Here is a 27,710-nt window from a genome sequence, read left to right on the forward strand (position 1 = left end):
TTGGCACTCTAATTAGTCTTCTTGTGCCTGCCAAAGGCTGCCCTTTTAAAAATATTTTGCTATTTTTGTTGTATGAGAACTGTGATGGAGAAAGATGTTATGGATGAGGGCAGCTCAGCTCTATTTGTACAGACTGAAAATAAATCTTCTGAAACTATGTGAGGCACCAGTGTATTTAATGTTGCTACTCCATAGTTCTGTTTAACCACAAATTGTTCCAGATAATCTAAAACCTTAGTTTTTAAATCAGTTTAGTTAAATGAGTGTAAATCCCTGACTAGGTACTTAAATGTTCTGCCTCTCTCTTATACTGATGTAATTTATGTCAGTAACCAGTCAAATACTTCAGTGTTTGAGTTAAACAGTGTAAGGGAAGTTTGTGGGTTTTGTTTTTAAATCAGACACTCATGAAATACTTCTCAAACTATCTCCTGTCTCCTGGCATCCTTCACAGTCATTTTTAGACATGCACACCTGTTTGGCAGAAGAAACAAAACTCTTCTGACTGATCTTCATCCTCTCTTTTACAATGGATTGGCCAAACTATCTGTGAGTGTCCAAAAGATAATCAGCTTCATGGTTCAAGTAGATGACAGGTAGATTTCCTGTCCCTCAAATCAAGTGGTTAATCTCTCTTGCCCCAGCATAGTCAGAAATGTGGATGAGGCTTTGCCAGCAACCTCTCAAATGAATGTATCTACCTCATTGGAGCCAGTCCATGATCAGAATGTATTGTTCCCTTTAAAAAGGGGTTAAGTTTACACCTGGAAGACTCTCAAAACAAAAAAGCAGTCAAGTAGCACTTTAAAGGCTAGCAAAATAGTTTATTAGGTGAGCTTTCGTGGGACAGACCCACTTCTTCAGACCATAGCCAAACCAGAACAGACTCAATATTTAAGACACAGAGAACCAAAAACAGTAAGCAAGACTCTGTGACATATCCTTACATACTTCAGACAATACCATTACATCCTGTCCTTGGGTACAGCTGTAGAGTTGTTACTAGGACCTTTGTCCTTCAGCTCCCCCTACCCAAAACAGGGTTTTAACTCTTGATCTAGGGAGCAATGAAGGGTCCTGTGGCACCTTATAAACTAACAGAAAAGTTTTGAGCATGAGCTTTCGTGAGCACAGACTCACTTCAGTCTGTGCTCACGAAAGCTCATGCTCAAAACTTTTCTGTTAGTCTATAAGGTGCCACAGGACCCTTCGTTGCTCTTACAGATCCAGACTAACAGGGCTACCCCTCCGATACTTGATCTAGGGAGAATGTTTTAAATGGTACTAGTTGAAGATGTGCTGTACTCTTTAGAATATGCCACTCAAATGAACAAACACTTGGGTTTGCAATACATTACAGCTGCATCTGAGCACTCTCAAAACTCAAGGGAGTGCCCAAGCAAGGAAAACAAGTATAATCTCCAAGGAAAGGAATTCTCAGGCATCACCCCAAATAGTAGGTGGCTGGAGGCTAATTATTTTTTCCAGTTAGGTACTCGGCTGTAACTACACTGAGGTTAACCATTGGAATTGTGTCTGCTTCTATCTGGTGTATTTGGCCTCAGCTGTGGAAGCCCAAGATCTTTCCAGGGACCTAATGACAGGTGACCCCTATAGACTGGCTTGAATAATGCTGCTTTAGAGATTGCTCGAATAATATTGCTGTTTCCCCTTCATTTGTTGTTCGGTATGCTGCATGCCTCTGTCCAGTCTAAATAAATCCTGTGGTACCTTATGAACTAACAGATAATTTGGAGCATAAGCTTGGGTGGTCAAAGACCCAGGTCTTTACCCTCAAAAGTGGTCTTTGCCCATGAAAAAGCTTATGCTCCAAACTGTTAGTCCATAAGATGCCACAGGACTTAATGTTGCTTTTGCACATACAGACTAAAACGACTACCCCTCTGCTATCTATTCAGTCTGGCACATTACAGCAGCAGGGAGAAGGTTTGGTTTAAAGGGTCTGACAATCCCCCTGCAAAATGATAGTAATTGAGAATGCAGTCCAAGAGGGCTAGTTATGTGCTGCCGTGGAAGAAATGGGGGGGGGGGGCAATTCCACTGTTAAACATGAACCTCATTAATTGCCTTCTCCCTAATTGGAGACTTATTTAAAATGAGATTCATGAGAAGTTCTGTTTCACTTGGCACGCGTTTGTACAGGGGGTGTGGAGCTCCTTTCCCCACGGGGTCCGCACCATCAGTTTTCAAAAGCAGACAGTATCAGTGGGGTAGCTGCCTTAGCCTGTACCTGCAAAAACAAGTGGAAGTCCCATGGTACCTTCTAGACGAGTCTATTTTGGAGCATAAGCGTTCGTGGGCAAAGACCCAATTCGTCAGATGCGTCTGATGAAGTGGGTCTTTACCCACAAAAGTTTATGCTCCAATAAACTTGTTCACCTATAAGGTGCCACCGAACTTCGTGAAGAGCATTAAGTGCCCCGTCCTAGTCACTGCTCCGGCCCTGGAGAGTTGCCACGCCCCTGGCCCCTTTTGGCCACGCCCCTTCCTAGCCAAAACTCCTCCCCTGGACAGATGCCACGCCTCCTCCCCGTCAAAACTCCCGCCCCTGGCATTAGGCCCGCCCCTCAGTCAACTTCCATACGGGAACCAGACGCGCTGCCATAGAGCGGTACGGCTAGAGTGGCTCCGTGGGCTTGATGGCCGCCGGAAGCGGAAACGCTGCCTCGGGCTCCTGCGCAAGCAGTTGGCGGCCGGATTGAGTCGGAGCCATGGGGGACGATATGGATGTGGTCCCCGAGCGGGAGATGAAGGTGCGGGAGGGCCGGCGGCTTTGGGGGCCCGGTGTGAAGCATGGGGGTTGAGGGCGGAGTGGCGGGGGCGCTGCGTTGGGACTCTATGAGGGAGCTGCGGGGTCGGCGAGCTGTGGTGTGGGGAGGAGATGATGAGGGGGGCTGTGTTCCGGGGAACCGGGGCTGAGGGGTGTTTGGGGAGCGGGCGGCTGTAGTCTGGGACTCCGCGTGAGGGTGGGGTGGATGGGGTGAGGAGGAGCTGGGTGTGGGGATAGTGAGGGGCGGTGGCTGATGTGGTGGGACGGCGAGGGGGGGTACGCTGGGGTGGTGGGATTTGTGGATGGCGGCTGTGGGGGCAGACGTGGCCTGGGCAAATTGTGTTGGGGCAGTGGCGGTGCTCTAGAGGTGGGTTGGGGGAATTGTTGGGTGGGGTGTGACAACCTGTTACTTAGCCCAGCAGCTGTTCCCTTTTTGCAGTGCTCAAACATACCCTTTTTACCCTCCCTCTTGGGCCCAGTTATGCATCTCTTTCCAATATGGGTGGAGCCCAGTCATCCCTTGGAGATGGGATTCTGCACTGTTGATTCCTGTGTTACTCGCTGCGTCAGGGCAAGCGCTGTGCATGGGGCAGCATGGATGCTTGGCTCTGCTTCCAGACAGGAGCTAAGCTAGCTTCCTCATGGATCTTGGTAGCAAGACTGGTTATTCAGGTGACACAGTGCTGAGTATGACAGGACGTGATTGTTTCCTCAGTTTTCCATGCCTGGGGCATCAAGTTAAACATTTGTATCTACATTTAGGCACTTTACTAAGTAGAGCGGGATCCCTAAATAAACTAACTGGTTGTACGCCTCTGCAAAAACAGAGTACCAGATGGGTGTGATGGGTGTCTATAAGAAAAAACCCTGCATTATGAGACTGTCTTTATAAAACTGGGGTATGGGGTCACTCTAGTTGGTGCTCATTGCCCCTACAAAAATCAGACTATTTGTTTAGGTGCCTAATCTTAAGCATCACACTTACTAGGGCTGTACCTAGTATATATAAATTCATGGGCATGAAGAATGTGTTAGATGATGAAACCTGCTCTTTTGTATGCTTTTTCTCCTGTACTATGCAGATTTCACAAGAGAGATCAGTGTTTCTCAAATTGGGGTCCTGACACAAAAGTGAGTTGTTGGGAATCGCAAGATTATTTTAGGTTGGGGTTGTAGTTTTGCCACAGTTCTGGGCTTCTTTCAGTGCAGAAGTGTGATATTACCATACACTGTCATCCTTTTGGGCTGCTGAATGCAGCACTACTGCCAGCACCAATGCAGGACTAAGGGTAGCAGTGCAAGTTGAATCTCTCTAATCCGGAACTCTGTCATTCAGCAACATCCATAATTTAGCATGATTTTAGTTAGCTGGATGATCACTTATCGTGGGTGTGACCATTTTTCCTGTGGTCCCGTTTACCCCTACATGTCTTCTAAGAGCACTGTAAACAGTGGAAATGTTGGTAATATGTAAGACAACTTTGACCTCCCATGGTCTGACAAATTCTCTCATCCAGCATTGGTCAAGACCCAAGGGTACCAGATGGGAGAGTTTCAACCTGTACTGTTTGCCGCCACCCCCACCCCCACCCGCCCCGTGACACCCTCCCCACTATCCTTTTTGGATCAGGACCTTTACAATTACAGCACCATGAAATTTCAGATTTAAATATTTGGAATCGTGAAATCGATTATCATTCAAATCCTACTGTGAAATTAACCAAAATGCACTGCAAATTTGGTTCGGCCTTAATCAGTACATTTGAAAAAAAATTCTTGCATGGTTTTATGTCAGTCTATTAACTTGGAGAGTGAGGCTAGAATCACAAAGAAAGCTTAAGTTTTCTGCATAGTAACGATGTTACCATTAACTTCTTAATCCAGTCAGTCAGTGGTTATACGTATCTTATTTTTTCCCGGTTTTTCTTTTTCCCTGTTGTGCAAAATCCTGTGCAAACAATAAGGGAGGGTGATTACATGCAAACTACTGTCAAATATGCAAAGTAAACACACAAGAGGGGCGGGGAAGGTGAGAGGGAGGGTTCCTACACTATCAGGCACATACCATTTTGAAGTGGTCAAAGTGTCCCTTAGCTGTCACTCTGATGGCTGTACTAACCGTAATGCACAGCATCCCCTCCCCCACACAATGGAAAATATTTTGCTACATTCTGGGAAAGTCTAGTTGTCCAAATGCTGTCAATTAGTGACAAAACTGTCAGATTATCAGACTTTCGAAAATAAAAAAATACCTATCAGGAATTAAAATGGTGATTGCTAATATTTTCAAAGTTTACTAAATAATACGCTACCATTTTAGGACATCTGACAGGAAAAAAAAACTTGAAAATAATTTGGTGCTCAGGCATAAAATAAAGGGAAGGAGAAATGTCTTAATATTTCTCCAAGTAAACCATTCAGAGAGATTTCATTATCATGTTGAAAAGCCGTATCTTATAGACTGTGGTGATAATGTTGCATGAGATTAATAACAGACTTTTCTGTTCTTCATTGCTTACCTTGCCAATATTAAATGCGCTGAGTGAAGTTTGTGGCCCATCTGTTTATAGACAATTTATGGAAATAACCCCTATTGTGCTCTCTGCATATTTAAAAAGTCTGGAAGTGATTATAACAAATGGATTTTTCCTTGAAACAATTTTAAAGTCGTTATTTTTGTTATTGTGGTTTGTAAACTATTCAAAATCATTTTTGGAGCTCATGGTTTGGCAACCACTTGGGGAGTAACAACTGAGGGGCTGTGTGAGTGATAATGGTAAGCAATAAAGTGCTTTTTTATTAATTCCATTTCTCCAGGATGTAAGTAAAACTCAGTTTTCTGTCCGCTTTGCCATTCCACATATATATGCATATACATACCTACAATTGCTTTTCAACTCTGTTTTTCTGTGACAGGATTTTCAATTCAGAGCATTGAAGAAGGTCAGAATATTTGACACTCCTGAGGAGCTCCCTAAAGAGCGTTCCAGTCTCCTTGCCATCTCGAACAAATATGGGCTAGTCTTTGCTGGTGGGGCAACTGAGCTGCAGATCTTTCACACTAAAAATCTTCTCATGCAGAACCAAGCAGGAGAAGATCGCAATAAAATTGGTAAGCCAATATTTTTATTACTCTACAGTTCAGAGAGCTGCACTTGGGAGAACTGTGACATAGCTGATTAGTCTACTAGTGTCAAATTTGATATGATACAGGCCTGCCCATGGTAGTCCATGCGTTTGTGACTACCAGGCTTCATTGTTTGAATTTTTTATATCTAGGAATGGGGCAACATATACTGAGGCAACTCCAACTGATAGAAGAGACAACAGTTGTCTGCTTTCCAATATAAATTGCTGTGAATGGAACATGTCATCAAAATATCTTACTCTCCGCATTAGCTCCCCATTGAATACATTTCAATTCAGTTTTTAATTCTTGACAGTCAAAGGTATCTATGGGATTGGCTATAGCTACTGGAGAGAGTCCTGATTTTTCACAACCACAATCCTCTGTGACACCTGCACTCTAGCCGAGTAACAGTGAACCTGTGACCTTGCTTAGGTTGGCTCGTGAGAGCAGGAGATAGGTTGAGCTCCTGTGAAAATTCTAAATTTTGGTGCTCTCAGCAAAAAGAGATGAGCTGTCATAAAATTAGCACTTTGAGAGCTCAGTGCAAAAGTATTTCTTTGGTTTAACTTTCCCTCAGTAACTTCTTCGTATATTACCCAAAACACCCTCTTACGCTTGTAAATGCACAAACACATAAATTTGTCAACCTGTTTTTCCTTAGAGGCTGGGAAGAAAGAGAGGTGGCTGGTAGTATCTGAGTGTCTCCCAAGTGATTTAAAATACAATTGTGATGTGTGCCATAGAAATACTTCCTTTCGCATGAGAAGTCTTACCAGACTCCTAGCTCTGACAGCTGATATTCATAGGAATTCAGAAATTGCTTGGCTATAGCAAATCAATCATCCATCTGATCCTGTATCCTGTTTCTAATAAAGATGAGGACTGAGGCTTGAGGGGAAAATTGTCTTCATTTCATTTCTGTGAATCTGATGCCATGTCTTAGCTTCAAAATTAATAAGAGCTGCTGGGATAGTATCCATCAAATTAAAAAAATAATTGTTATGAGTTGCATTTGATGTGTGATCCTTACAGTAAATTGTGTATTAGAATTCATAGTCGAGTAGGCGTAAAACTCAGCTTCTTTCGTTTTAGGGCAATTCACAGTCCATAATAGGGAAATTCCTTAAAATTACTTAATTAGAATTGTCCTTCTTTAAAATAGTAAAAGCATCCAAAAGATTATTCAGACTTGACTCATGGTATATATCTATTTACACGTCCTGCTTTCTAGAACTAGTCTGCCGTGTTTAGCTTTGCATAAATACACATTAGGTTACCAGGTGGGATCCGTATTTGCTTTTGTTAATAATTGTGCTTAAAGTGACCACTAATTTCATAGTTTCCCTCTTCGATTTCCTTTGTTTTAAAGTTGAGAATGTTCAAAGCATATCGGTTCCTGTGAAGTTTCCTGTGCATCACCTGGCTCTGAGCTGTGATAACCTCACCCTGTCTGTCTGCATGACATCCAATGAGTTTGGTTCCTTCATTGGCTTTTTTGATGTCCGCACATTCTCAAATCAGGTAAGGTGACATGTAAACAGATGTTTTGACTTGAAAGGAAGCATCTGATGATAAGAAGGGCATGTCTTAAAATGTTTGCCTGGCTGTCCACCGTGAATTATGCTTTGTATGCAGAGAACTGTGAGGTTTATTCAATAGATTTTCAGCTAAAATCTACTTTCATTTCCATATCTATAAAACAAGATTATTTATGTACTTCATGGGGTTGTTGTGAGCATCTCACAACTGATGGTTAAGCAGCCCTGTGAAAAAGAAAAACACAAAATATTAATACTTCCACCTCTGACTTGGAATGTGGTAATGCAGGCTCCTGCTTGTATGCTAGTCCTGTCTGCTGTACTAAGCAATGTTTGTGATAGCCTCTCTTTGTTTGCTGTTGCACTGCCTCTGGTATCATGCTTTATCTGTTGAAAGCAAAGATGAAAACATTACACAGCAAAAAAATCTACTGCAGTAGTGTCATAAAATGACCTATTTTGGCTTCATTCAGTTGTTCCATGTTACATTTTTTATAGGCTGCTTGTTTTGGATCAAGTGTCATGGGCTTGTGCGTTAAGAATGCTGAAGGCTAAACTTTTATCACTGCCTGAGCCCTCAATACAGGGAGCAATATTTCCATAGCTGTTCTACTGGCTTTACAAATAAAAATACCAGTAATATTAGATTCTAGAAACAATGACAGTATTTATGCTTGTTCAGCAGTAGACACTTAAACAAATATGAATTTGTTTGCAGTGACCACGGCCACGGGTGGCAGGTGAAGGCTCCGCTGGTGAAGGCAACCCCATCCCCACCCCTTCTGCACCCTAGGCCCTGCCCCTTCTGCAGCCTTCCTTTTTTCCCCCATTAACCTGCCCAGCCCTCCCCAGGCAGTGTGGGGAGCTGGGCTGTGGCCCCAGCCTTCCCTCCCACAACTGAACTAGTGAGAAAATAACATTACAAAAGGAAATTTTTAAATCGTACCTTTAACTCAAACATGTTACTCCAGTTTGCGTTGTCACGTTTTTTGCACTATAGTAGTCAGTGTATTTTCCTGCATACCAATCATTACACAACAGGGCCAATAGTCATGGAGTGTGAGTTTGGAAGAACTTGTCTGCACATAGGCTAAGGCTTTTTTATTTTCTCTTACAAGGCTAAGCAGCAGAAACGTCCATTTGCTTATCATAAACTTGCCAAAGACTCAGGCAGCATGGCAATAGTCTGTGATCTGAAGTGGAACCCTGCCATCCCCTCCATGGTCGCTGTGTGTCTATCCGATGGTAGCATCTCTGTCCTGCAGGTCACAGAGTCTGTGAAAGTGTATGCCACTCTTCCCTCCTCGGTGGCTGTTACATCAGGTGGGTGATGCAGCTCTGGCTTAGTGGTAATTCATAAAGATGGAAGATGCTATAAAGTGTGGGGAAGTGTTGGTGTCACTAGAGAGATGAGCTTATTTGCATTCACAGCTATTTAAAAATCTTCCCCCAGAGAGCCAATGGAGTTAAATTTAATCAAAAATTAATTATATTCCAATAAAGGTTTTCTAATATTTTTTTTTTGTTTCATGGTCGTAGGCAGCCCACTTTGAGAATTAGAGTTAAATGTTTCTGTCTGAAGGTTACAGTATGTCAGGCCTTCAATACTACTTGAAGGAAAGGTGCATTAATATTGCAGCTAAAAGAAAATGATGAAGTGGGTCTTTGCCCACAAAAGCTTATGGTCCCAAAAATCTGTTTGTCTGTAAGGTGCCGCAGGACTTCTTGTTGTTTTTGTTGATATAGACTAACACAGCTATCACTCTGATAACATAGAATTGTTTCCCTGCATTATTAATTACATCAGTGCTTGAGGAACTTTGTCTACTATCATGTGGAGTAGTAGCAAGTGGAATTGGTGTTTTCAAAAATATTCTGAAGACTTCTAGCCCATTTAAGGCCTGGCTCAAACACATTTTGCAGTGGTTTTACAAAAGGTGAGATTTTTAAATTGGTTTAGTTAAATCAGGGCAACATTGTGGCTACTATTGAATCACAGCGTTTGCTCTGTTTTAAACCAGTACAAGTTTATGTGTAGCTAGGGTCTAAGGCAGATGTGTAGAAGGTTAAATGTTACTTGAATTTTAATTAATCAGAGCCATGAAGCCTCTTTGGACTCATCTTTCTGTTATTGACATATGGTAGAGAAAGTCCATGGAATCCACAAGAGAGGACAACCTCAGTATGACTGGATGTTTATTTGGCTTAGTTTAAAGTGGTACTTGGTTTACTGATGCTGTCACTGGAAATTACAGTGTTTAATTTTTACACTGCTGTTCTATCTTGTGCTGATAAAACCTTCTTGTTTACTCAGTGTGCTGGAGCCCCAAGGGAAAACAGCTGGCTGTAGGGAAACAAAATGGCACTGTCGTCCAGTATTTGCCTGTAAGTAGTAACTGATTGTTTCTTTTCATTGACTTTAAGTACCTTTAATTTTGTCTGTCAGCAGCAGGTGGGTATTAAAGTTGGGAGCATATTGGAGGTAGTACAGTGCCTTTCACATGAGTGTTCCCAAACACATCATAAACATTAAGCATCTCAACCTGCCTTTCAAAGGTATCAGGATGCCTACTGCTGCTGAAATCAAGGTCTCGGGGAGGGTATGTGACAGCTATCTAAAAAGATATGTAACACCCTATAAAAACAACTCTTGGGGATCTACAAGACTCCTGTCAGGGGTTGTTGGTACGTTTTTTCTTTTTTCTGAAAGGCATGTTCTATTTTTTGCAGAACCTGCAGGAGAAAAAAATAATTCCTTGTCCTCCATTTTATGAGTCAGATAATCCTGTTAAAGGTATGGCATTTCTTCTTTTTTTTATTTCCATTAAAATATCATGTCCATTGATGTCTATGTTGATTCTTGTTAGTGCTGAGGTACTTAAAGAATCTGCTCATATTTATGCCATACACACCTTTTTGGAGGGAGGGCTTAATTTGGTCATAAAAACTGCCTCCAGACCAAAATTTGATGTATAAGGTCTTATTCCTGTTGACCATTTGTATATCGAACTAAGGCATGAACTTCTTTGAAGTGAGGGTTATTAACCATTGAAACAACTCGCCAAAGGGTGTAGCGGATTGTCCATCATTGAAAAGTGTCAAGTCAAGATTGACTTTCTTTCTAAAAGATATGTCCTAGGTTCAGCCAGAATTAATTCAGGGAAGTCTTGTGATCTGTGGTATGCAGGAGGTCAAACTAGAGAATGATAATGCCTTCTGGCATCGCATTCTTTTGATATTCAAACATTTTAAAAACTTAAATGAATACAAGTTGCTTTTGTTATGCACATGGCAAAAATAAATGAGTGATGCATCTTAGTGGTGAGAAGGTAAAGCCGCTCCTGTGCGTATCTGTGGTTTCTAAGGTGTGCATTATATCTGTGTCTAATGACAAATTTTGTGATGGAATATACTTTCTAAAGCCTGCAATTACATTTTTGCCATAGAAATTTCTAGGTACGTTTTTTTTTTATTCATACTTTTTCATTATTTCCTAATAATATTAAAGCCATCACAACAAAATTATGTACAAAACTTTCTAATACTGATGCAAATGCAGTAAATTTAGAGTTAAGGCACAACTCCATCATCATGTATATTCAGTGTGTGCACCATGATATGTTCTTGCCCACAGTGTAGCAAGGCATGGTAGGCTGGCCTGGGCACATGCTTGGGCTTTTTCTGAATTTCCTCGCATCAAGCTGGTCCCCGCATGTCACTCAAACATTTCCTGTATGTTGTCTGCTAGTTGGCATGTAGTGGTCTAGGCAGCATATTAGAAGTCGTCTTCATGCTGCTGCAGAGGTAAACCATCCTTCTCACTTCTACACTTTTCTAGTACATAGTTGTGTATTATGTGGAATTAAAACTAAACATCCAAGGAAGCGGTCCTTTAAGATGCCTCTGGGTCATGATACTTAATTTTTCTTCCAGTCCTGGATGTGCTTTGGGTTGGCACTTATGTCTTCACTATAGTATATGCGGCTGCTGATGGGACCTTGGAAACTTCCCCAGATGTGGTCATGGCTGTCTTGCCTGTAAGTGCTTTGAAGTCTCCACTTTATTTTTCTCGCTTTAAGGGTTTTATGCTAATGAATGTGACTGTAGCACTGTTTGTTCTTCAGGCCTGCTTATTAGTACAGCATGTTCTTTTACTGTTTTTGTTAGCATCAAATAGCGAGTACAGTATAGAACTCAATGCTGAAAATCAATGGTTTATTCCCAGTTGGACTCTATTTTTTGCCATTAAATCTGCACTCCATTTTCTATTTGACCATGGCAGACCTTTTGAGGTCTCCAAGCTACTTGCATCCTTTGTGTCAGGTGATCCAGAAGTTAACCTTATGGTTTATCTCACACATGTGAGCTACCCAAAGACTGCTGTTTGGTATTGTCACTTGCTTCTGGGTTACTCTGCTGTTTGCAAAACCAACTTGTACACTCCTTGGACTGTTTGTTTATCGTGCTGGATACATTCGCTCTTTGCTGCTTCCATGCACTTTTCTCAGTTGCACCAGATTAACTTCGTAATGATCTGAGCATATTTCTAAGAAGCAGAATGTAATTATGTTGCTTGATGTGCCCATTTGTATGAGGAGTTGACTTAACTTGCTTTCGTAGAAGCTAAGCTGAATGTCAATTTCTGTTCCTCTGTTCTGTGCAGAAAAAGGAAGAGAAACGACCAGAAAAATTTGTGAATTTCATGGAGCCCTGCTATGGTAGCTGCACTGAGAGACAGCATCATTACTTTCTCAACTATGTGGAGGACTGGTGAGTGCACAGACTTATGACCAAGTCTACAGCTCTTCATACATGGGTGAAAATCAGCTGTTTTTAGGTGGTAAAATATATACCACAGATGTACAAAGGTTTTTTTAGGTCCTGTACTTTCTGCGAAGAATGAAAGTTATGCTTCATGTCATGCATGGCTTTTAGGTTTTTTGTTTGTTTTTTGTTCACATGGCTGTGTGAAGATGTTCTACCATGTTTGTTACACTGCTTATTTCCATTCTGTTACATGTAGCTTAGAATAATAATAGTGTATGAGTAAATTGTATCATCGGGTCTGAGAAAGGAAATAAACCCCTGATTGCTAGTGACACTGTGAAGAGTTCACCATCTTTTCCTGTCTTTTGCTATTTGAGGATGATACATCTGTTTCGTTCTTGATCCATATAGTGCAGCAAAAGTATTTGAGATGTCTATTACAATAATACAGTTGAGAAACACCATATGAGTTACCACCATATTTGGAATTTAACATTGTTTTGGTTCTGTACTTGAAGGGATCTAGTCCTGGCAGCTTCGGCAGCTTCCACAGAAGTCAGCATCCTCGCCAGACAAGCAGACCAGGTAGCCTTTCATTTCTGCTGCACCTGAGCAAATGTTATCTTTTCCAGGAAACTCTCTGGATGTCAAGACCTGGTGGTAGGGGATGCTTTATCTCAAGATCAACCCATTTGATATACATAGAATCTTAAAATGAAAGCTGGTTTTTATTATATCCTAGTCTTGCTTATGAGGAGTTGTGTGGATTTTAGTGGCTGAAGTGAATCATAGCAAGTAATGCATGAAGTCCTGAATGGTGTTTGTTTGCATCGGCGACTTGGCGCCGGTTTAACTCCTGAATCACACTTCCAACTGGTGACCTGAATCTTGCTGAGTTCATTAGTTTAACGTAAAGTGCAGTTATCCCAGGAAATGTGGCCACTACAGTAGTCCCTCAATTTACGTGAGGTTTACATTCCCACTCATCCTTGTGTAACCCAAATTTCACGGAGATAGGGGGCGGCTTTTTCCCTGGCAGAAGTTACATTTTGCAGCTGGGAAAGCAGCAGGAGCACTGCAGCTCCTTTGGAAAGGAGGTTGGGGGCAGGGCAGTTGGGGAGGGTTAAGGCTGGCAGTGGGTTAGGGCCATGGGAAAGGGGTGGAGTGTGAGGTTAAGCCTGGGGTGGGTTAGGACTGCAGGGGGTTGGGGTTGGAGTTGAGCTGGAGCTGTGCATGGGGTGTTTGAACTAGGACGGGGGGGGTTGAGCTAGAGCCACGTGTGAGGATGGTGAGCTGGAGCCGCAGAGGGTTTCAACCAGGAGTGGGGAGTTGAGCCAGAGCTGCGTATGGGTATGGTGAGCTAGCAGGGGATTTGAGCCATGCATGAGGGGTGGTGAGTTGGAGCTGTGCTCTGGCGGTGAGCCAGCCACAGGGCTTTCGAACTGGGACAGGGGATTGAGCCATAGCCACACATGAGGGGTGGTGAGCCAGACCCTGGCGTGGGGATGGGCATTGAGCCGGAGTCTTGCTCGGATGATGAGCCGGGGGGAGGGGGGGTTTGAACTGGGGCCGGTGTGGGGGGTGTGTTGGAGCTGCACACGTGGGTGGTGAGTAGGGCTGAAGAGGGCCATGGGGAGTGGGATTTTGGGTTGCACTTAACTCACTTTAATGCAAGTTGAGCACAATTTGAAATTGCATATTTCAATCATTTACTGTATCCATAAAAGTTGGGAGCTTGTGACCTTTTCTCTTTAGCATTGCAAATTCTGAGGTATAGCTCCTCTTCTTGTTATCTGTTCTTTCTAAACTTTTGGCTAGCATTCCAAAGCCAGGCTGCTCACCGTTCACGTGCAGGGGGTTTTTGTTTTTCTGCCGCTTGTGCCCAGTGTGAATAAGAGAGCTGAACATTGCGTAACTGTAGTCAAAATATTTTTTTCCCCAGAACACCTGGGAGTCATGGGTCCTAGAAGACTCCAGCAGAGCAGAACTTCCTGTGACAGATAAAAATGATGACACCTTACCAGTAGGGGTTGCCATAGATTACACCAGTAACACGCCAATACCTATCAGTAAGTCGTATCTTTCTTTTTTTTTTAAATTGGAGATACACATCTCCTAGAACTGGAAGGGACCTTGGGAGGTCATCTAGTCCAGTCCCCTGCCCTCTTGGTAGGACCAACCACCATCCCTGACATCTATTTGCCCCAGTCCCTAAATGGCCTCCTTAAGGATTGAACTCACAACCCTGGGTTTGGCAGGCAAATGCTCAAACCGCTTTTGTTTGTTACTATTAAAAATGGCAAGTGAGAAATCTTTTGGGAAACGACAGGATGATCTCTCTTCTGAGAGGCTGTTTTGACAAGGGCTCTGGTGTAGTTCAGCAGCTCTGATTAGACAAACTAGAAGCTCTTAGTAAACTTGGACCCATCATTGGTCAAAATACAACTTAGTTGTTTTGCTTGCCATTACCTATTTAAGTGATGGAAGTGAGGTAATAGCAGGTTTGAAGTTACTTCTAGAGTTTGTCCAGTATGTGCTTGTAAGAGAGCTTGGTGTGCCCTTGTAGCAGAGTCATTCCTGCAGGGCTATTTTCTTATATAAATTATCTAGAACAGTGTTTCCCAAACTTAAAACATTTGCATGGGGCTTTGGCCTTATAGGCGTATCCCCTCTCCCAGTGCTTAGCTCCTGATTATTAGTAATTTATTTTCTGCAGTGTACCTCTTGAAATCCTTTTGGGTACCACACTTTGGGAAACACTGAACTAGAAGATGTACCTGGCATTGCTTGCATCCTTGTAGGTGCTCAGGGCAGGGGATTAGGGGGTTTGCAGGGCAGGGAGGCACCCAGGGTAGTGGGTGGGCAGTCTAGAAATCCATGCAGGGAGTTGGAAAATGGGGTGGGCCTCAGGCAGTCCTAAGGCCAGCCTGCATGCAGTGCCTGACTGGAGTCTGGGGGAGCTGCTGCAACAGGGCCTGTGCTGCAGCTCCTTGCTGGCGGCACCTTCCAGGGGAGTGGGGGGCAGGGCCAGGGTAGTGGGACTGTATTGCCCAGCCCTGGTTGGCGGCTGCTTCCCAAGCTGGCTGGGAGGGCAGAGAAGCCCCAGTGGCTGCTCCCCAGGGGGCCTCAGCAGTGAGGTCACTGGCTGGCAAGGCCACTGGGCAGTGGCTACGATATGGGGCTGGGGAAAGGGGGAGTGGTTTGGGCTGAGGTTATAGTGCAAGGGGCCACTCAGCTGTTAACTGAAATGTGCAGAGCCTCAGCACCAACTGGCCACTGTGTTACTGCCCTTGTGTTCACTGCCCCCCTGTGGTCATTGCAGAGCATAACTGTCCCTCTTATCAGCCCCGCTCCCTCTTTTTTAATCAGAAACAGATTCCAGACACCTCCCATTGTCCTGGCACAACCAGAACATGACCTTGCTTTATATTAGGATAGTGAGCTGCATACCAAATTTTGTGGGCTTATCACATCGTTTAGGAGGAATTCTTGATGAGACTCATAGATGGGCAGACAGATGCACATTCTAAATTAAAAGCAGGCTAATTCCATAGCCAGGAAGATGCGTGGCTCACAAATGCCTAGGTATCAGCTCTCCATTGGAGTTAGAAGTCTGCTCTGGAATTGTACCTTCCTATGCTCTGCATAGCCAGTTACATTATTGCTGTATCTTCTGCTCTGTCGGAAGGCCCCTCAATTTCTGTCTCAAACAAGATTCTTTGCTGACATAACAATGCCTCTGTGCTGTACCTTGATGGACTTTGGAAACCTCTCTCCACACTGAGTGAGACTGAAATGAGGTGCCTTTGTGCAGAGCAGATGGTAGGAACAAGCTGCCTTTAGTGCTCAGCAGGATGCAGGTTAAGTGAGAATAGTAGTAGCCTTACTGCAGCGGTAGGCTGGGGGAGACAATTCAATTCAAACTTTGTTTTTAATGCAGAATTGGATCTGAAGCTTTTCTGTGTTAATCCATTCACTTTTATTGCATTAAGGAATCTGCAAGTTTATTTGGATCCAAGGCTTAGGGTTCAGCTGATCTCTTCAAAGAAGTACATTGCTACACATTCCATATCCCCTCCCAATGAAGCCAGTCAGACCCTTTTGGGATGTATAGTTATGCTATGTCTATACGACCCCAGACAATCAGCCTGCTTAGGGTCAATCTTTCAGTGTGTTCCCTTTAGCACATCTGGTCAAAATCGCACAATTAACCCATCAGGGAGCAGCAGTTGACCCCTGTGCTCCTGGCATCTCATAAGGATTAAGGGAGATCAACTGGAGAAACTCTCCCTTAAACCTTCTTCAGTGAGGACAGCCAGGTAAGCTGAGTGCAGATACATCGATTCTAGCTATGCAATTGCTGTAGCTAGAATTGCGTATCTGCAATCGACTTACATTCCCTAGTGTAGACATAATGCTAGTCCTGGTTTATTCTCGCTCACTTGTTTCCCAGGAGCACCCAGAGTTGAGAGGCACCTTTCTACAGCTTTCCCATAGTGTAAGGAATTCTTTCTTTGCCTGTTGGGGGTCAGCTCCCCAGTTCCATCCATCGGCGATACAAGCTGTTCCCTTTTAAGCCTATGTGTTAGCAATGGGCACACTCCAGCCTCAAAACATTCAGGTGTCTATCCCCAGTCCATTGATGTTCAGACATCTGCTGCTTCCAAAAAGAGCAGTGCACCCCACCATGCTGGTTTCAGTCTGCAAATATGAAATCGTTGTGAGGCATGCAACACACATTACTCGTGGTCAGACAGTCTTGTCTCTTATCTCTTGTCTTATCTCTTGTCTGAAAGGAACATGGCCAAGGTATGTCACCTGCTGGTAAACCTGCCTTAAACTCTGGGACCTGAAGAACATACATTTTAGTAGAGATGCATAATTCCTTAAATTTTATCCATACACGTGGTTTGCAATTATTATGATGATCAGTGGTTTCTGGATTCTTGGTTAAGATCTCAAATGTTGCCCCTTTTTGGCACTGTTATGCATTTTTCTGACCAAGGAGATCCCATACAACACTGTATGTCCCCTCTGTCTATTGGCAGCAAGGGGTCCCTGGGCCACACACCAACAGTTTGTACTGGACAAGTTTTCATGGGAAAATGACCTTCATGAGCACGCGCTCAATGAGCTGTTAATAGGAGAAAGAACAGAGTCTTAGCACGTCAGGAGCACATGCAGCCATAAACCAGACTAAAAGCATACATGAAGATTTCTGTGTTCTAGACGTGAACATTTCGTGTAAATAAGGTGCTTAAAAAAATTGAAGGGATTTTCAAAAGGTCTGAGAAGCTGTTTGAAGCCCAGATTTCAGACTTATTGAAAATATTTGAATCACTCGAGAAACAAAACTCTAGTTTTAAGTAGCCCAGGTGTTTCACATCAGAAGTTTAGACCACCAAGCTGTCATCTCCAGAGGAGTTTGTTTTTAATGTGTGCATTTTACAAAAATGAAATAAGACCTTTTCCCTGCTCAAGAGAACTTAGTCTTGGGCAAGACAGGGCATGTGGGGTTTACTGACAAATGAGGGGGGGTTTTATGGGTTGGTGGGAAGAGAGATTGGGCTCTTGGAGAGCCCAGAAAGATTGTTTCAGACATACAGGGCTGCATCGTACAAGGCTTGATGCAAGAATTACTGGGTGAATGTTATGCTCTTTGTTAAGCATCAAGTCATACTTGGTGATCATGGTGGTCCCTTGTGGCCTTAAAATCAGTTTGGTTAGAAAACTGTGAAGTCAAGAATGAGAAAAAGACTAATGGTGGGGTGAAATAGAGGGATTGGGGAAATTGTAGGGGAAGATGGGACCAGCGATATGTGCAGTAATATAGGAAGAATAAGTAGCTTAAATATGAGATGGCAAAGTCAGGTGTGAGGGATTTGGTTTATGTTGGTAGCAGTAAAGGCAGGTGGCTTTGGTGATGCCATTAACATAGTATGTGATCCTTTGCAGGTGATGAGAAGACCCTCGCTCCAGCTCCAGTTCTAATACTGCTCTCTACAGATGGAGTGTTATGTCCATTTTACATGATCAATCAAAACCCAGGTGTCAGATCGCTCATAGTGACACCAGAGCAGCTCTCAGTAGAAGGGGAGAGAGCACCAAAATCAACAGGTGGGTGTTCCTGTATGTGGGGGAAGAAGCTTTTAGTTTTATTTGTGGTGATTTCTGGAATGTTAGCTGTTTAAGCTTTCTATGCAGGCAGATAGTTATACCCCTCCCTCCCAGAGGCTCTTCCGGAGTAAAACATGCCTGCCCCCCAGCATATAGAGAAGGGGTGGGCAATAATTTTCATGGGGCGTGGAGCCACTTGCCATGTTTTGGAAAGTTGTGGTAGGCTGCACATTTCTAGTATGCTGATTACCTTGCCATCTATTGTAGAGGTAACATGTTCTTTGCACAATAATTACCCTTACTAATAATTAAGTGAATACACAATTATCCAACCTTAGAAGACAATTTACACTGCAAATTGTTTTGTGAACACTTATAATTGTAATAATAACACTAGTGCTAAACTTTTACTTTACAACTTACAATCTTCATTAAAATTAAGTGGTAAAAAGAAATGAAGCTCCCTCAATATAAGGAAAAAAATCTCTGATAGGCATTAGTAAGGGAGGTGAAGTCAGATGTCATCCAAGGCTGGTGGGAGCGGGAGAAAGGCCTGGCTCTGGCTCTGACCCTGGCACCCTTGAAGGGACAGGGTGTAGCCTTTCCTAGTCAACCCTTCAGCACTTTGGTTGCTGCGTGCAGCTCTGGTAGCAACTTAAAGGGCCTGGGACATTGGTGGCTGGAGTAGACTCCTCAATTGCTGGGATTATGGTGAGCTGGACAGAAATGTCGGACAGGCTGGATCTGGCTCACAGGCCATATTTTGCCCTCCCCAATAAGCTGGTTCTATGCTCGAGGTTCCAGTCTAGCAACTGTGTGAATGTACATAGTGGTCACTCGTCCTGGTGAAGAAACCCAGAGCATTTGTCAAACAATACACTTCTAGCCACTTTGGGGTACAAGGTTGCAACTGTGGCAAACCAACTGCCTTATCCTGTATGTTTCAAGAAGGCATCGTGGACACCTTCATTGTGGTGACATTTATGGTTTATGTTGAAGTAGTACCAATCATGGGGGGCATTGTGTTAGATGTACGGTATTAGATTTGCAATTTTTCCTTCAATCATAGACTATTGTCTTGGTCCAATTGTTTTTCTCCAGGAAGCACTGCCACAACCCCGACCACCCCACCTGCTCTTTCGAAGCTTGAAACTGCACCAATTGGCACTCCTGCCTCAGCTACACCTCCTGCTCCTGCTCCTGCTTCTTCAGCCACTGCTCTGCCTTCTGCTGGTGGTGGAGCAGCTGCATTTTCTTTTACGTCTTCGGCTGTAAAGATGTCTGGGAACCCGCCACCATATCCCTTTGGATCAGATGCCTCCAAGCAAGCTCAGAGCTCCAGTCTAACTGGAGCCGCTACATTCTCTTTCTCTTCGGTTTCTTCCAAACCTTCCATGACTCCTTCCCCTGCTGCAGGCCCCGTGACAGCTCCAGCCACTTCCTTCTCTTTTGGATCTACAAATTTTAAACCAACTACAGACAGCACACCTGTGCCACCACTGTCTACCACACCTGCTGGACTGAAGCCATGCTTCACTCTTTCACCATCAGCTGTCAAAGTAAACCTCAGCGAGAAGTAAGTACAAGCTGAATTACTTGTGTAAAGGGTGGGCAGTAGTTACACCAGTTTGGGTATGTGTAGCATACAGTGGTAGTTGCTAAGATTGATTTTTTTTTTCTTAAAGGCATCCTCTGTGCTCCAGATGGAGTCCAGAGGAATCCCATTTCTACCCAAAGCTTTGTTATAGTCACCAGCTTTCAGGCCTTCACTTCTGGTAGTCGCTGCTCAAAGGTATGAGGTTGGAATAGTGAAGATGTCCCAGAATGTATTCATCAAGCAGCAAAATTTGTACAGCACCAGCTTGCTTTATACCTGTTGCTTTTATTTCTTGTTTTTATAAGCTCTAAACTTTAATCCTGTTCCTTGATTTTGTCTCCAATTTAACAATGTTGTAATTTGAAATTCTCTGTGACCAGAGCAGGTAGAGCATGAGGGTAACAGTTTAGGCTGCCTCCTCTCTTCGCTGATAATTTATTCCCAACTTAGGGGAGAGAGAGTAGTTCTCCTCAAGGTCCATGTAATTCTTTTCTCTCTACTGACCCTATCAGTGAGTGGTTTAGGGTTTGTTTTTTTTTTTCATTCTGATACTTATTCATTGAGAACTGGACGTGAGACCATCTAACTCACTTCCTATGAGCACTTGTAGAGTAACCACCTCTGATTCCTATCTGAACTGGATTTCAATTAAGGATGCAGAAATTTTTTGTAGCTCCAAATTGCACTGTCCATCCCCATTGATGTTTAAAGAGGAGAAGCTAGAAATCTGAGGGAAATATTCATTGAATCTGGGATTTAATGAGATCAGTTCTTAATTCTTTAAATTTTATATTAGGAAATTTTGAATGATTCTAGGAATTATTTTTAAACTAGAAAATCTAGTTCCACTAAGATCTGAATGTAGCTTTTAAAGCTTATTTACATTTAATATGAAAGGCAAACAAGGCAGTCAATTCCTGAATCAGCTGAAGACACATCTCAAGTACTGGTCCTGATTTTTAAGATAGATAAATGTTTCTGTTCCCCTGCAGCAGTTATCTTCTAAAAGTAATACCTGACACTGTACAGTTTCAGCACTTGTTTAATTTGATGCATAGCTCAGGTATTAAGGCTGCTGGTTTGTTAATTTTTCCTCTGTGCCTGAGGTAAAGGAGGTGGGATGATTCCTAGAGTTGAGCAATTCCCTGCTCCAGAGAACTCCAGCACAGCTCTAGGGCTACGTCTACACTATAGTGAGCTTTCAGAAGACCTTCTTTCGAAAGAATGCATCTGCTCGCAAAAAAGCAGCTCAAAAGAGCAATCCGTTCCTTCAAAAGAGAGCGTCCACACAGCTTCTGCTCCTTGAAAAGAATGGGCCAGGGATCAAAAAATCAGGCCCCATGAGCACTGCTCCTTCAAACAGAGGCCCCGTGGAGCATCTCCACCTGTCTTTCTTTTGAAAGAAGGCACCCTTCTTTTGATTTATTTTTGAAAGAATGCTTTTTGTGTGTAGACACTCTGTGGGGTCTTTTGAAAGAGTCCCCTTCTTTCGCAAAAATCTTTCAAATGAGCTTGCTAGTGTAGACGCAGCCTCGCAGTTCAATAGGGAATAGTTTCCATACAGCTCTCCTATGGTGACTGAGGCAGCAAGAGCCAAGTATCAGAGAACCTTCACTAGAAGACCGTTTTTCTTCCTGACATTGTCTCTTCAGTTACCCATTATAGATGCCATAAGCTTTGTCACACGATCCATAGAACCTTGGCGCAAGCCTCTTGAATCCAACATTCTGGAATGGTGTTCAAAAGCCTCCACCCTGTGACTGTCGCTGAGTCCACTTTGTCCTTTCACCAAATTCCCATCCTCTCAAAATGCCACCTGCTCCTTGTTGTGCAATCTCCTCCATATTCCCAAAATTGCTTCTTCCCATCTTCACTCCCAGCTAGAACAGTATTTGGTATCTGGATATTGAGTCCCAGAACTGCTTCTCTAAATTTAAAAACTGTCTCCTCTTCAAATGTTAATGCATCATTTTGAGCATAGAAGAAATTATGTCCTGTTCAGAAGCTGAATTATTTGTCATGTTTTCTCTTCCAGGTTCACTGCCATAGATACATCTGCATCTAGTGGCAGCAGCACTCATAACAGTTCCACGATGTTTTCATTCTCCACTACCTCCAAACCTATTCCTGGAGGACCTCTAAGCCAGTCCACACCTCTGTCAGCTTCACCTGCCAGCCCAATGAAGGCATCCACCCCTGTGTCTGCAACAAGTATGACGCTGAGGCTAAGGCTAGATTATTTTTTTATTTTATTTTTGGTGCAAATTTCTGCCTTACTAAGTATAAAGATATGAGGGTTTTCTCTGTGCTGTTCTCAGCTAGTGCAGATAGGCTGCAGTTCCATAAATCTCCTGATCTCCAGACTGCAAACTATATAGTGCGGCGGGTGTAATGTTGGTACTAGAAGAGTTTCCCATTTGCCACCTATTCTCCACAGGGATAACTACTTCTTTTCTCAAGTAACTTAGCCTATATCTACACTACAACATAAAGTTGATTTTAAAGCAGTTAGCTCAATTTTTACCATGTCATTGTCTTCACTGCGAATGCCATTACGTCTGTTTTAGGGAGCATTGAGGACGATTTTCTTACACCGACTGTGCCACTCGGCATAATACCAAGTTCAAATTTAAAACATGGGATTAATGCCAGTGTGGAAACTGTTACTTTAAATTGATTTTACCAGCCTCCAAACGTGTCCCATGGGTATCCCGCAGTGCTCCCCAGGTGTACGTTCTGTCTGCTTTCACTTCCCATGCTCTCCAGGAGTGCAGGAAGTACGAGACAGGAAGCCTGGCGTTTTGAATTCATTCTTTTTGATCAGAGTGGCGATCACATCTAGCCATGAAAAAGAGCCCCAGCAAAGAGCCATCAGAAGAGAGAGGGTCACAGTTTGGCTGGTGAGCTAGCCCTCACCCCACGACACCGTGTGGCAGCTTAGCTGTTGGGACCTGGCAGCGGCACATCAAACATTAGGACAACATGTCCTACCCTGTGCGGGGTGAAGGTTTATTCCTTGCACAAGATATAGCAGGAGAGGCCGAGATATTTTTTTTTTCCAGCACTTCACATTTGTTTGTGGAGGAGCCCTGCTCTCCCTCAGGCACTATGCAGTCGGGGGTCTAGCCCCCACCTCATCACATGGCTCTCTCCCCCGGTGCCATGCAGCAGGCCAGCTCCTGCCCCACCACACCATGTTGGTGGCTAGGCTGTGGGGCTCATGCTTGTATGAGAGGCCAAGAAACGTCTTTTCTGTGGTTCACATCTGTACGGGGGCAGCTCCCCTCCCCCGTCCCATTCCCCCACGGGCACCATGCAGTAAGGGGTCTATCCCCCACCCAACCACACCACGCGGCTTGACCCCAACCCAGTAAAAACATGTGCCTGCCGTGCAGACCATGCAGCACCATGTCCTGGCTTGTGCACGGTGAAGGCTCCAGAGGTGGGAAAGATTTTTGGGGGCTGTCTGTCACTTCAAGCAGGGGGAGGCGGGGGGAGTCTCCGTTCCAGGGCTGCATTGTGGTCTGGTCCCTGTATATACTGGTACCTGTTCCATGCTAACAGGAACCCCTGGCTCCAGAGGTTTTGGGGGGAGGGGCCCGCAAATAGGCATATTGTGGGCTCCCCATTCCCCATGCTTCCCAAAACGTTTGGCTTAGGGGAGCCGCACAGTGTCTGCATTGCCCTGTTTGCTGCATTTCACAGGGGGATAACAGACACCTGCAGAACAAAAACTGTAATATGTGGGATTGACAGCTCCCTGACTTGCTGCCTTGCACTGTGAAGGGTTCTTTCCCCAGGGGACCACTAAGATTCCTGTTAGCATGGCACAGTCAGAACCGGGAATTGACATCCTTGCTATTTACAGGCACAGTAATTCTTGAGTGGGCACAACAGGTTTCCAGCCTAACTGAACACAAGCAAACTTACAGGTTTCCTGAAATGCTCAGAGATACTTGTAGCCTGAGCACCTTTACCAATCCGTTTGGCTCCTGTACAGATTTCTCAGGAGGCTCACACTCAAGGTGTTCTTTCCCTAGTGGACCACCGAAGTTCTTGACAGCATGGCACGGACGCCTGGAGAACAGGCACCATAATGTGTGGGATTGACAGCTCCCTGACTTGCTGCCCTGCCCTGTGAAAGGTGTTCATTCCCCAGGGGACCACAGATTTTCAACAGGGGAAGACAGCCTAACCACTACTCTGTCTTTCCATCTCCTGCTCCTCCGAGTGATGCCAACCACTGGACACCTGTGCCCTCTGGGATTCCCCATTTTTACTAATTTCCTTCTCAGAATTGGCTGTTTCGTTTCGAAGGGTGGGGGATGAGGGCAATGCAGTCTGGGAAGATGACAGTGGGCGCTATCAGGGCACATTTGTTTAAAAGTTTGGTGATGCAGACGACTCAAACAATATCTCACTGGGGAAAGAGGCGTCTCAAAAATGGCTGTTTTGAGGACAATGCAGTGTGGGAAGGTAACGTGTCACTCCCACAACCACTCTCAGGAAATTTTTTTTCTCATAATGCAGCAGCAAAAAGAACCCCAAAGTGGAAGGGGGCTCAGGGAACTGTGGGATATGTTCCCACAATGCACTGCTGAAACAGTTGAACTTTGGCAATTAGTGGGGAGACACTAAGTTGACTTTGTGGCAGATGGTGATACTCATCTTTGACATTATAAAATCGAGTGTTACAAATTCAACTTTATTTCCTAGTGTAGACATAACCTTAGTTAGCTTCAGATTTTCATCTAGAAGTTGTTGCACTTTGTAGATTAGTACATCTCATTATGTTGCCAAAATGTGTTTGTTGTGTTGCATTGACTTAATGCATTACCTTCCATCTCTAATGGCCAGAGTTCAAACAGATCACCAATTAAATTGTATGTCATTCTTTTAACAAGTTAATGCTCCTTTTTTCATATTATCATGTGACTAGCTGTCTCTGGTCAGGAGATGACCAGGACTGAAATAGCAGAGGTGCTAGACGTCAGACTTGAAAAGTAGTTAAGCTCCATAAGGATCCTAGCAATTGGACTAAGGGATGTTTCATGCTATACTTAGTAGTTTTAGCAGAGCTCTTACAGTTGGGAAAGAATTCTTGGAGAGCACCAACCTACTTTCTAGTTTGTCTAGCCATTCCTGTTGGTTTAAATTTTATGAGGGTCCAACTTCATCCGAACTGCTCCAAAAAGAAAAAATGTGCATGGAATTTGGTGAACATGCTTGCTAGACTCGTACTTGTTCTCTAGTTCCAAGGCATCTATCTGTGTCTCAGGTCTGGGAGCAGGGGTAATCGCTAATGTTTGTAGAACATTGCTGACTTGATGTAGATTGATGCATTGTTTTAAAGGACATTATTGCTAAAATGCACGGTTAGTGTTTCTGCCCTTCCTTCTTGTGATTCAAATATCCTCAAAACTGGGTATGCCCTATCTCCAATGAGCAACCTTTTTTTTTCCCCAAAAAAAAACTATACATGTTTGTCTTTAGTTATGTCTCTCTTCAAATTCTAGTGGCACGTCCAGCTCAGAATGTGCCTGCAGCTTCTAGTCTGCTGAAGACGGCTAAGATCACTCCTCCTGCAGCAAAATCAAGCTCCATTCAGGTTAGGAGAATTTGAGCAAATTATACAGAAACTGAGGCATTTCACTGACCTGTGATTTGCTTTAGCCTTGAACTGATTTAATGTTCTTGCGTCAAGGGACTAAAGAACTAAAAGTAACTAAAAGTGATAAACAAAGCTAAAACTAATGCTTGGCATGGGGAGGAAATGTAGAATTGCATCTTTTTATCAGCAGAAAGGCGTAATTCTTAGAAGAATCTAATGTTATTAAATATCAGAGTGGGAAGTAATAGTTAAAGGGCACAGAGAGGTAGCTGTGTTAGTCTGTATCTTCACAAAATATAAAAGCAAACATTCAGCACTTAAAGACTAACAAAATAATTTATTAGGCAATGAGCTTTTGTGGGACTTCTTCAGATCTGGAAAATTCTGAATTTTCTGTCTCATGAAAGCTCATCGCCTAAAAAATTATTTTGTTAGTCTTTAAAGTGCTACAGGACTGCTTTTTTGTTTTGTATAGTTAAAGTGGTAACTCATATTGGTGCATAAAGATTTAGCCATGATTTCCAACGCTTTCATATGTTTAGTATGGTTAAATCTGTTCAACTTTGTTCGAACATTTAGATATTTTCATTTTACTGCTAGGTGAACATTATTCCAAAGGGCAGCTAAAGCGTATCTAACATGACTTTGTACACAAACTTTTTCTATTAGCAGGAGTTTGGTAATGAAGATTGTCATTTTGATATTTACATTCTCAACACTTGGCTTTGTAGGGCAAGTCAGCATTGTCCAGCACTGGGTTAGAAAAACAGGTCCATCAGTGGAAAGATTCAGACCCGGTCATAGCAGGAATCAGAGAGGAGGTAAGATTTTTCAAGGGATTTTGTCTTCTGATTTCAAAAAATATCACTATACAGACGAGTGGTCATAAGTCACTCTTCCAGAGTCCATTAGCGTCCTTCAGTTCTTAGTTACTGTGGAAGATCTTTCAGTTATACAGGTTGAATCTCTCTAATCCAGAATGCTCTCATCTGGCAAACTCCATAATCCGGCATGATTTTAGTTAGCCAAACAATGACTTATCATGGGTGTGGCCAAGTTTCCTGTGGTCTTAAAGTTTGTTTACAGCCACCAGTCCTGTCTCTCGGTGTTCTGTGCTGTTATTTAGCTGTATTTTACCCTGCTAAGGGCCCAGCAAGCAGTGGAAGTGTGGGTCACGTGCTAGAAAATATTGACCTCCCGTGGTCTGGCAAATTCTCTCATCCAGCACTGGTCAGGTCTCTAGGGTGTTGGATGAGAGTTTCAACCTGTAGTGTGAATCACTTTTAAAAACACTGTCATCCAAGTTTGGCTGCTTAAACTGCTAGCATTACGTTTATGTTGGAAATATAGGCCTCTTTTCCTTGGGTTGGAAGGGCATGCAAGCGACTTTCCTTTGTCTGTAAATTGTCATGCACTCATAGTTGTGTTAATATATTTAGCTGGCTCCAAATTAGTTACATTGGTTCCAGAAGTAGTCGCATCACAGTGGTTGAACTTCTCCTTACCCTCTGGCTCTGTAGATTGCCCATTTCCAAAAGGAGATGGAAGAGCTCAAAGCCCGAACTTCCAATGCCTGTTTCCAAGTTGGCACTGCTGAGGAGATGAAGAAGCTGAGGACAGATTCTGATGACCTTCACACCTTTCTCTTGGAGATTAAAGAGACAACAGAGGTAAGTAGTGCAGCAGAACCCCTCCCAAATGTTTACCCATTGATTGAGGTTTTCATGGCTAGCATTTGGGGATAACGTATCTTTGGTTAACCTGTTAATTGCCAAACAATATAGCTGAGATGTCCTCATGGGTATATCCATTTGTTCCCAAAAGTAAATGCTTTTGGCATCAGTACATTATTTGGGTTTCAGCAATGACCCTCTCACAATTATTTTTCAATCTAGCTCTTCTCTTCATCTGTTCACAGTCCCTTCATGGAGATATCAGCATTCTGAAGACCACCCTTCTGGAGGGCTTCGCTGGGGTGGAAGATGCTAGAGAACAGAATGAGAGACATCATAACTTGGGATATTTACACTTGCTGTATAAGAAACCTTTGGACCCCAAAAGTGAAGCACAGCTTCAGGTATAAAGCAGCCTCATAACTTCAAACTGGGGTTTTAAAATAAAAAGTGACTGTTGAGGCTTGACTGTAAGGTGCCCAGAAG

General features: G+C 43.4%; 1 protein-coding gene across 2 annotated transcripts in view; it reads left to right on the plus strand.

Annotated features, from left to right (window-relative positions):
* The first annotated feature begins 2,692 nt into the window (after positions 1-2,692).
* Positions 2,693-27,710, plus strand: part of NUP214 (nucleoporin 214) — a 74,669-nt gene continuing 49,651 nt past the window's right edge. For both annotated transcript variants that reach the window (XM_075015497.1, XM_075015498.1), the window contains exons 1-17: positions 2,693-2,774; positions 5,708-5,903; positions 7,291-7,442; positions 8,578-8,782; positions 9,774-9,844; positions 10,190-10,253; positions 11,393-11,496; positions 12,123-12,229; positions 12,745-12,811; positions 14,169-14,295; positions 18,182-18,343; positions 19,445-19,919; positions 21,976-22,151; positions 25,457-25,548; positions 26,283-26,372; positions 27,072-27,221; positions 27,470-27,628. In XM_075015497.1, coding sequence (XP_074871598.1) covers positions 2,733-2,774; positions 5,708-5,903; positions 7,291-7,442; positions 8,578-8,782; positions 9,774-9,844; positions 10,190-10,253; positions 11,393-11,496; positions 12,123-12,229; positions 12,745-12,811; positions 14,169-14,295; positions 18,182-18,343; positions 19,445-19,919; positions 21,976-22,151; positions 25,457-25,548; positions 26,283-26,372; positions 27,072-27,221; positions 27,470-27,628 — 2,439 coding nt within the window. In that variant the 5' untranslated portion in view covers positions 2,693-2,732. The remainder of the gene's footprint in view (positions 2,775-5,707; positions 5,904-7,290; positions 7,443-8,577; positions 8,783-9,773; positions 9,845-10,189; positions 10,254-11,392; positions 11,497-12,122; positions 12,230-12,744; positions 12,812-14,168; positions 14,296-18,181; positions 18,344-19,444; positions 19,920-21,975; positions 22,152-25,456; positions 25,549-26,282; positions 26,373-27,071; positions 27,222-27,469; positions 27,629-27,710) is intronic.

The sequence above is a fragment of the Carettochelys insculpta genome, chromosome 21 (assembly GCF_033958435.1).
Source record: "Carettochelys insculpta isolate YL-2023 chromosome 21, ASM3395843v1, whole genome shotgun sequence".
Lineage (NCBI taxonomy): Eukaryota > Metazoa > Chordata > Testudines > Carettochelyidae > Carettochelys > Carettochelys insculpta.